Below are 10,387 nucleotides of genomic sequence, written 5' to 3'. Positions count from 1 at the left end.
TGGGTCCAGGAATTGGAGGCTGCAGTGAGCTGTGATCGCACCATTGCACTCCAGCCTGGAAGACAGAGTGTGACTCCATATCTAAGAAAAGAAAACCAAAAATCCCCCCAAAAATGAAAGAAGGAGGAGGCCTTCTCTGGGGGAAAGAGGGGTGATGGCTTCCTTCCACAGCTGAGGCTGGTTATGCTACCAATTCTGGGCCACAGAAAGGGGCAGAACTTATGATCCTAGGTAGGTACATGCCAGAGTCTCATTTCTGAGCATGTGTCTTTGGGAGGAGCTAGCAGGATACCCTAGGAATGGTCCTTGCCCTGGCTTGGGCCCTTGGAGTGGCACTCTGTGACCTGCCCAGTGACAGAAGGCATTGCCATATCACCCTGTGGCAGAGGAAGCTGTGGCTAAGAGGGTGATCACCATGGTGTCTAAACTCAGTCCCCATTCCCCCTAGTTTTCCTTTTCTTTCTTTTCTTTTTTTTTTTTTCTTTTTTTGAGATGGAGTCTCCCTCTGTTGCCTAGGCTGGAGAGCAGTGGCACAATCTTGGCTCACTGCAACCTCCGCCTCTCAGGTTCAAGCAATTCCCCTGCCTTAGCCCCCTGAGTAGCTGGGACTTCAAGTGCTCGCTGGCATGCCTGGCTAACTTTGGTATTTTTAGTAGAGACAGGGTTTCGCCATGTTGGCCAGGCTGGTCTTGAACTCCTGACCTCAAGTGATCCACCCACCTTAGCCTCCCAAAGTGCTGGGATTATGGCATAAACCACTGAGCCCTGCCTCCCCCTAGTTTTTCTGACACCGTGGTTGTCTGGAAATCTCACAGGATTCTATGGAGTGGGAGGAAGGAATGAATGTGCTGCTTTGGGAGCCTCCAGGCCTGCACGAGGATCGAGCAGAGGCTGTTTGACCTCTGGCTGGTCCGAGGGCTGTTCTGGGATGCTGCCCAGAAGAGAGGCTGTCCTTTCATTCTGATGTCCAGCTGATCTTAGGGGTTGGGGGGATTTCTTTGACTCCCTGTGGCCTTATCTGCTGATACCATGTCATTTCCAAAAACTTGAGAACCTTCGCAACGTTCCTGGGCAGGTCCTTGTCCAGAGACCAATACGGATCCAAGTGTAGGGAGCTGCAGTGGCCGCCAAAGTTCAGAGTTCCTAGGGGCTCAACCTAATGGGATGGAGCCTGCTGGTCTTGGCCGAAAGCTTTATAATAATCACACCACTCCCTGAATCTTGCTCTTAAAAAAATTTGTGTTGGGGGGCAGGGATTTAAATGCCATGGGTGCCACTGGGGTGAATGCATTCTTCCTCCAGTTGCTGGCTTCTCCACAGCTCACCAGAAATATCTTTTCCTACTGAGTGCAGTGGGGCACGCCTGTAATCCTAGCTACTGGGGAGGCTGAGGCAGGAGGCTCACCTGATGCCAGGAGTTTGAGACCAGCATGGGCAACATAGCAAAATTTCATCTCTAAAAACAAAAAACAGGCCGGGTGCGGTGGCTCAAGCCTGTAATCGCAGCACTTTGGGAGGCCGAGACAGGCGGATCACGAGGTCAGGAGATCGAGACCATCCTGGCTAACACGGTGAAACCCCGTCTCTACTGAAAAAAAATACAAAAAAAAAAAAAACTAGCTGGGCGAGGTGGCAGGCGCCTGTAGTCCCAGCTACTCGGGAGGCTGAGGCAGGAGAATCACTTGAACCTGGGAGGTGGAGGCTGCAGTGAGCCGAGATTGAGCCACTGCACTCCAGCCTGGTGACTGAGCAAGACTGTGTCTCAAAACAAAACAAAACAAAATTTTATTTATCTTTCATATCATAGTCCAGGTGGCTCTCCAGTGGTTGAAACCCAAATTCCTTCTTGTTGCCTTGCCTTCCTCAACATGTGGTATTCGTCTCTTGGTCCATTATGGCTGCTTCAGCTGACGTCATTACATCTGCGTTCCGGCCAGTGGGAAATAGAGAAAGGGAAGTGGGATACGCCCCTTTCCTTAAAAGGCATAGTCCAGAAGTTGCAAAGATTACTTCTGCTCATATGTCACTGGCCATAATGAAGTTAACAGGGGCACTGCTAGGTGAAAGAGAGACTGGGAAATGTAGTCTTCAGCTGGGTGGCCACAGACTAGGGTGATAGTTGGAGTTGGATTACTGGAGGAAGTAGATGATGAGCAGTTCCTGTTATACCCTCCTGCTTCAATGAAGATAAGCCAGTTTCCATCCTCCAGATCTCAGAGGATCAACACAACTAAGACTGATTTCTCACTCACAGCCGATCTGGGTTGGCAGAGAGCTCTGCTCCTCGCAGCCATGCAGGGACTCAGGCTGAAGGACACTCTGTCTTGATGCAGGGGAAGGGGATGGGTGAGAAATGGGACTCTGGTTCCTAAAGACTTCCGCCTGGAAGTGACACACATCACCACCTCTGCTCACATTCCATTGGTCAAAGTATATTCCACGGCCGTGGCAAGCGGGGTTGGGTGGCGGGAGGGATGAGGGCGGGAGGGGGATGGTGGTTTGGAAGAGGGAGAGGAACTGTGGTTCTGCTGCTGTGGTTATGAAGGGCAACAATGGCCACACCCTTCACCAATGTGCTCATGCCTCACTCACCTTTGGTTCTCTCCACTCCCGCCCTGAGCCTCTTTTGGCCAACATATGCAGACTTGGATAAGATTATACAGGAGGGCGTGTACTAGGCTGCCAATCAGCAGGAGAGCCAACCAAACAACCAAAGAAGAAAAAGAAAATAAAACATCCCCAAACTATGCTTAACCATGTTTATAATCACAATTTGCATTTATGCAAGATTATGTATATGTGCATTTTTTTTTTTTTTTTAGACGGAGTCTTGCTCTGTTGCTGAGGTTGCAGTGCAGTGGCTCGATCTCAGCTCACTGCAACCTCCACCTCCCGAGTTCAAGCAATTCTCGTGCCTCGGCCTCTGGAGTAGCTGGGATTACAGGTGCCCGCCACCATGCCCAGGTACTTTTTTGTATTTTTAGTTGAGATGCGGGTTTCACCATGTCAACCAGGCTGGCCTCAAGCTCCTCACCTCAGGTAATCCACTCGCCCTGGCTTCCCAAAGTGTTGGGATTACAGGCGTGAGCCTGTGATAGTCTGTGTTTTATTTATTTATTTATTTGTTTGTTTGTTTATTTATTTATTTATTTTTATGGCAGCCTGAGCAGACTAAGACACACTGTAACTGTGTAGTAGTATCAGGTTTAAGTTAAGGTGTATATTATAGAAAACCTGAAATAACCACAACTTTAAAAAGATAAAACTTATTTTTTCCCCCTTAAATAAATCTGGAGATAGGCTGTTCAGAGTTTGAATCGTTTCCATTTCCAAAGTCACCTCATAGTCCAGTATGGCTGCAGGAGTTCCAGCCAGCACATCTGACATCTAGTGAGTAGTTAGAAGAAGGCGGGGGAAGGCAAAAAGACTCACGTCCCAGCTGAATCAGCTCCTTTAAAGCAGCCTTCCAGGAAATCCTCCTCAACACTCCTGCTTATATCAGAGTCACCTAGTCACAACTAACAGCAAAGGCAGTTGGGAAATGCAGTCTTTTAGCTGACTGGGCACACTGCAATCCTGAATGAAATGTACTGTTTTTAAGGAAAAACAGAGAACGGATAATTTTGTAGGCAGCTGCCAGGCCCTACCTCAGAGGCATAATCCATTGTCTGAGTTGTGCAGGCTGAACGGCTCAGCACAGCACGGGAGCCACAAGGAGGAAGTAGAAGAGAGAAACCAGCCAGACAGATCTGACTCCCAACTCTAGAAATAAAAAGATAAAGTAACTCTTCACTGGTGATCTTCTGAAGACCAAATTAGAGATTCTACATGCCACAAATCAAAACTTCCTTTAAAAACTGCTCTTCCAGCCGGGCACAGTGGCTCACACCTGTAATCCTAGCGGGCGGATCACGAGGTCAGGAGATTTAGACCATCCTGGCTAACACGGTGACACCCTGTCTACTAAAAATACAAAAAATTAGCCAGGTATGGTGGCAGGTGCCTGCAGTCCCAGCACTTGGGAGGCTGAGGCAGGAGAATCGCTTCAATCCAGCAGGCGGAGGTTGCAGTGAGCTGAGATCGTGCCACTGTACTCCAGCCTGGGCGACAGCGAGACTGCGTCTCAAAAAACAAACAAACAAACCCCAAAACAACAACAAAACTGCTCTTCCAACCCAGTTCCCAAATCTCTCGCAATACCTCAGCTTCTCAAATGTCTCGTTACCTCGAACTCTTAACTTCCTTGTCTTGTCTTCCTTACTTGTTTATGTCACTTGTCCGTCCATTCAACCAGAATGACAAGGTCCAGGGCTGAGCAGCTGAGCAAACAGGCAAGCAAACAAGCAAAACCAAACTCCACTTTTTAGAAGGGGGTAGAGAGGCAATGAAATATATACTGCAATGTACTGTCATATTTTTTCGTTCCTGATCAGGGTCATTTGAAGGACTGAGGCATCTTGGGCTAGAGATACCTTGTTTTCTCTCCAATCTCAACCAAAAACATGACTTCCTTGAGGCTGGAGAGGGTATCTGTTCATCTGTGTATCCGCAGGTCTTAGCAGTGTGGGTATTCAGTGAATGCATGTGGAATGAACAAAGGAATTAAGTGAATGTGAGAAACAGAGTAAGGTACCGCCCTCTCTAACTGGGGTTGTTTGTGTTTATAACTTTTTTAAATTTTTCATTTATCAGGGCCACTCCAGTTATGAATGAAATTGGGTGTGATTGAGGTACAGAATGTGGGAACATAGGTGTATCTGATAGGAGATCAGGACTGGAGAGGATGGAGCTAGAGCCAAGGGAAGCTGCAAAAGGTCCAAAGTGGAAAATAGCAGGAACCAGATAAAAAGAGTACCCTTTTTCCCAATGCCACGTCCCTCCCATGACCTGAATTTCCTGAAGTTTTCTCTTCCTTCCTCCTTTGTCCTAATTCTCTATCTTTGGTTATTCAGGAGGGCCAGCACCCTCTGCCCCCATAAGATAATGTGGCAGTGACTCAGAGAGAGCATAGGCAGCAGTGTGTCGTTTCCCCTCAACATCCTTGGTAGAATCATCGTGTCTGTCTCATTCACAAGTTGTTGTTGTTGTTGTTGTTGTTGTTCTTCTTCTTCTTCTTCTCTTCCTCTTCCTCCTCTTCCTCTTCTTCTTTTTTTTAGCGTTAGCAATTTCCAGCATCTGCATAAAATGATGTGTAAAATAGAGTCTCTGCCTGTCCTTAGAGAAGTTACTATCTAGGGGGAGTGAAAGGTCAACTACAGAAAAGTGTAGAAAATGCTAAGAAGGGTGGGGTGTTTGAATAACATATAAGGGGGCACTTACCCAGTCTTACGGTATAGGGGCTTTCTAGAAGTAGAGTCTAAGACTTAAAGGGCACGAGTGACAGAAAACCCAAAACAACAGTGACACAAGGTGGTTTATTTCTGTCTCACACAGAACCTAGAGGCAGCCATCCTGCGGTGTCATGGTCCCTTATGGAATCAGGGCTCAGGTTTCTTCTATTTTGTTGTGCCACTAGTGTGACCTCTATTCCTATGGTCGCCTCATGGTTCAGGATGACTACACTTGTTCCAGCCATCATGTCCATGTTCTGCCTTCCAATATGGTACCAATCAGTGAAGAGACTGCTGGATATAAACTCAAGCTAATCCATCAATAGCGTTTCCTAATTATTTTCCTTCAGAAATGAAACACATGCAGAGTTAAAAATCACATAGCAGCTGGGCGCGGTGGCTCACGCCTGTAATCCCGGCACTTTGGGAGGCCGAGGCAGGTGGATCACCGGAGGTCAGGAGTTCATCAGCCTGGCCAACATGGTGAAACCCTGTCTCTACTAAAAATACAAAGACTAGCTGGGTGTGGTGGCAGGCGCCTGTAATCCCAGCTACTCGGGAGGCTGAGGCAGGAGAATCACTTGAACCTGGGAGGCAGAGGTTGCAGTGAGCAGAGATTGCACCATTGCACTCCAGCCTGGGAAACCAGAGCAAAACTCTGTCTTTAAAAAAAAAAAAAAAAATCACATAGTACAAAAAGGCTTATGACAAAAAATTAAGGTCATCTGGCCTGGCCCTCCCTACCCCTCAGAAATAATTTCAACCTAGCTTTCAGGTAGGTGCTGTCAATGGGAGTCACTCTGACATTATGTACCACGTGACACGTTTGCAAAACCAACATGGCACCCCCAAAGGAGTCACTAGTGTCTCGGAAGGGTCAGCAGCAGCTGAGACTGCCTTCTTTATGGACCCCTTCTGTTACAAGAAGGAGTTTTGACAAATTTAGTTTGACAGAGTTTAATTGAGCAAATAATGATTTGTGAATCAGTCAGCCCCCAGAACCAGAATAGGTTCAGAGTAACTCTGAGGCTGCCATGTGGTCAGATAACATTTATGGATAGAAAACAGAAAGTAGGTTGGGCGTGGCGGCTCATACCTGTAATCCCAATACTTCGGGAGGCCGAGGCTGGAGGATTGCTTGAGCCCAAGAGTTCCAGACCAGCCTGGGCAACATAGCGAATCTCCATTTCCATTAAAAAATAACAATCATTAAAATTTAAAAATAAGAAAAGAAAAAGGAAAGAGATGTCCAGAAAACAGAAGCGAAGTACAGAAAGAGTTGGACCCGTTATGTAAGCACAGAACCAGCCCCACCTGGTTCAACTTTGTGTAATAAAGTGGTGAGTTGTTTTTTCAGTTGCCAGGATCCCAGGTTGCAAGTTATGTAACCTGAGCGTGCCCAGAAGAACCAAGCATGCAACCACAGGCGCAACCTAAATGCTCAGACCAAAGAACGGGAACGGAATTAAGAAGTAGATACATGGTATAATCCATGATCTAATCAGATTGAGGCGTGGCATCATCCCATGGCAAGATCTAGTCAGATCATTGCTCACTGCAAGACTCAATCAGATCACGGCTCATTACCCTCTGCCTATAACACCTGCCAAAGCCCCTGGCTTGAGGAGACAGATTTGAGCATGTCTCCTCGCCAGTTGACTTGCAACAAATCTTCCCGTCTACAAAAACCTGGTACTTCGGTGTTTGGCTTTCTGAGGGCAAAGGGATCCAGTTTGGTTCCCTAATAATGACAGATTGACATTTGCCTTATTGGAACAAGGTTTGAACAGTTGGCTGCCTGTGATTGGCTGAAACTCTGTGATTGGTATGAGTAGGTTCCAGTTCACTATGTACGGAGAAACCTTTAGGACAAACTTAAAATATGCCAGGAGAGAGCTTTAGGTTAAGCTTAACACTTCTCCCCTTTTGATCAACCTCTTGATTTTGAGAGGTTGGAAACTTAAGACATTGACATCAGTTACCATTGTAAATAGACTTATTGGGTCTCAAATCCCGCTGGGAAATAGCAGAGCAGTGGGTTTCGTAGATGGGAAAGGAAACAGAATAGAAACAAAACAAAACAAAAAACCAAAAAAACACCTGATTAGTTAACATCAGGTCACTTCAGGGTCCTTTTTAAAAGGGTTAGAGCAGAGACGGCTTCCTAATTATGCTGCAATCTCCTGTTTCCAGGGGGGAAGGGAGGAGATAGGGAATATCGGTAATTCTGTAGAATAAATGGGTGGGGGAAAGAGATTAACTAGTAAATGGAAATGAGTGTGTGGTGGCCTTGGGGCTCCTCAGTCTGAGCTCAGCCCATCTGGGGCTCCTCCTAGGTTCTGGGCTTCCATCTGCTTCCCGCTCCTTTGGGGTCCCTCCGAGCAGCCTCCCAAGGTCGAGCTGTGTACTGAACGAGTCCTCGGGGCCACTCGGAAGACAGTGGACGTCCGCGCCGGCGCACTCGCCCAGAGCGGCCTAGTCTCCGCCCAGTGGGCGGGGCCTCTTCCGGGGGGGCGTGCGGCGTGCGCGGGAGAGGTCTCGTGGGCGCTCCCGTGGTTGTAGCACGGGTGACTGCGAGCGTGTGTGTGTGGCACGATATCGTGGTAACCCAGAGGCGCGCGAGGCGGGCCGCCCAACGGGGTGGCGGGGCGAGCACGCGCGCCACTGGGGCGCCGGACGTTGAAAGGGGGGTCACATCCGGCAGGGGGCGGGCCTGGCGGACCCCGGAAGTGTGGGCGCGGCTGCGGTTTAACCCGCGGTGGCGGCGGCGGCGGCGGCCCTGGCAGGTGAGCCGGGACTGGGGAGGGTCCCAGCTCTGCCGCAGGCGGGCGGGGCGGAGGACGACGGTGGGGGCGGCGCCGGCGGTGGCTCCCGGAGCGCCCCCGCCTGCCCGCCTCATCCTGGCAGAGGCCGATGATTGGGCACGAGGGGCGCGTGACTCGCGCCGGGGGCCGGCGCCCCTGCCCCTAGCGGTGGGAGGGACGCGGGGAGAGCGCGAGGCGCCGCCCCGGCTCCCCTGCGGGTCGCACCTCCAGTTCCGCTTCACCCCTCACCGCCACCCTCCTTTCTCCATCTCCGCAGGCCCTCGCCCCGTATGTGAGCATCTTGCGGTCACAATTCTGATGACATTAGAGTCAATTAGCCCATTGTATAGATAGGGAAGCTGAGGCCTAAGAGAGAGGGCACGCGGGAGACCAGTGGCAGGGTGAGAGTTGGAGGGACTTTGTCTTTGACTTACTGGCTTGTGCCCTTTCTCCAGGACTTTGAGAGAGGAGACTTTCAGCTTTGGCTTTGTTCAGGACTCAGACTTGGACCTCCCGGCATCACTGACCATTTCTTACCGCGGGACCCTCTGGGCGCAAAGGGCAGTGATGCATACATACCCATTATATGCCTGGTTCCTGTCCATTTCCTCCTCAGCAGATGAGGAGATTTCCCACTTTACCGATGGGAGAAGGAGTTACCTGGAGCTGTTTTGCGAGTTACTGGCAGAGTTGACTCTGCAACCTGGGGTTTTAGTTGCTGAGCTGAGGCAGTGCTTTCCTAGCTACACCTTGTCTGGGCTCACTTACCCTGGGAATGTCAGTCTTCAGCTCCAGAAACTTCCCAGACTCATTTCCCTTCTCTCAGTTCTCCTGTTGCTGCCTAAGGCCTTTTCCACCCTTTTTATTGGCTCCTGGAGTCCCATTTCCTACTAATGCATCAAGATGCTGCCACCAGACTGTCATTTCTGTGACTCTTGGCCTTAGAGCTGGAGGTGGTGGTGACCGAGGAACTGGGGAAGGAAAGACTCTTACTTTGTTGTCCAAAGCTGCAACCCTGCAGAGACCTGAACTCTGTAGTTCTGGGTGGGATTGGGGACTGTTGCGGTGAACATACTGGACGCTAAAGTGAGTCTTTGTTCTTTGCGGTGGTAGTGCTCAGAAAAGCCTTTTTCCTAGATTATCTTGGAAATGTGATTCCATGCCTTTGTAATTTCCATTAAGTAGCACATTTTCATTGTAGACTTTCTGAGCAGTTTCTGCCGCTGTTTTGCAGGTAGCAATAGCTGTGATTTGTTGCTTGGCTTCATATGCTGGGCACTGTTCTAGGGCTTTCTGAACATACCGAATTTTGTGAACATGTCCAAATAGGCGATGATCCCATTTTACAGATGAAGTGAGTTGCAGAGGTTTTAGATAACCTGGCTAGCGTCACACAGCCAGTAAGTGACCAAGTTTGGATTTTTTTTTTTTTTTTTTGAGACGGAGTCTTGAACTGTTGCCCAGGCTGGAGTGAAGTGGTGTGATCTCCGCTCACTGCAGCCTCCGCCCCCTGGGTTCAAGCGATTCTCCTGCCTCAGCCTCCCCAGTAGCTGGGATTATAGGTGCCCGCCACAACGCCTGGCTAATTTTTGTATTTTTTAGTTCAGACGGGGTTTCACCATGTTGGCCAGGCTGATCTCGAACTCCTGACCTCAGGTAATCCACCCGCTTCTGCCTCCCAAAGTGCTGGCATTACAGGCGTGAACCACTGTGTCCAGCGGCAAGTGGGATTTCTAAGCCATCAGTCTCATTTCGAAGTCAAGGTGCTTTTAACTGTGTGATACTGCCTCTCAGACCCTTTAGTTTACCAAAGGTGCTGGACCTTAAGAATAATTTCTGATGCTTGTTAAAAATACAGAGCTCCACCTCTAGAGATTCCTGTGCTATTGTCTGGAGGAGGGCCCAGAAATCTATTTTTAACGAACGCACTGGGTGATTCTTACTGTAAGGCAAGTTTGGGAAACACCGCCTGTAAGAACTTTGTAGATTTGCTAGGCCACTGGTAGCTTGGAAGTGAGATTATTCCTGAGGATTCTTGTTTTCTTTTTGTTTATTGCTTTGAAATTTGTTAATTTGCCCTTAAGAGGCCTTTGGGTTAGCTAGCGGTACGAATCATTTCTGGACACTGTTGGCCAGTAATAGTACGGGTTTTCCAGGCTGACAAAATCAGATCACTGAAGACCTGGCTTAATGGATTTAGCTCTTTTAATCCAGCTGGATCTCTATTGTGTGGAAATTCTGTTAGAAGTGTCC

General features: G+C 49.0%; 1 protein-coding gene across 3 annotated transcripts in view; it reads left to right on the top strand.

The window, feature by feature from the left end:
* Positions 1 to 7,826: 7,826 nt before the first annotated feature.
* VPS37C (VPS37C subunit of ESCRT-I) overlaps positions 7,827 to 10,387 on the top strand; it is a 31,309-nt gene continuing 28,748 nt past the window's right edge. The window contains exon 1 of one of the 3 annotated variants that reach the window (XM_003909742.5): positions 7,827 to 8,116. Coding sequence is in view for 1 of the 3 variants with exons in the window: in XM_021925672.2 (XP_021781364.2) it covers positions 8,425 to 8,426 (2 nt within the window). In the remaining 2 variants the exon portion in view is untranslated. Of the gene's footprint in view, positions 8,117 to 8,166; positions 8,536 to 10,387 lie in introns of those variants that run through there. The other 2 variants (XM_031653629.1, XM_021925672.2) reach the window with 2 other exon arrangements.

Source organism: Papio anubis, chromosome 12, assembly GCF_008728515.1.
Source record: "Papio anubis isolate 15944 chromosome 12, Panubis1.0, whole genome shotgun sequence".
NCBI lineage: Eukaryota > Metazoa > Chordata > Mammalia > Primates > Cercopithecidae > Papio > Papio anubis.
Note: the sequence above shows the minus strand (reverse complement) of the source record. Positions and strands in the feature narration are given on the sequence as shown.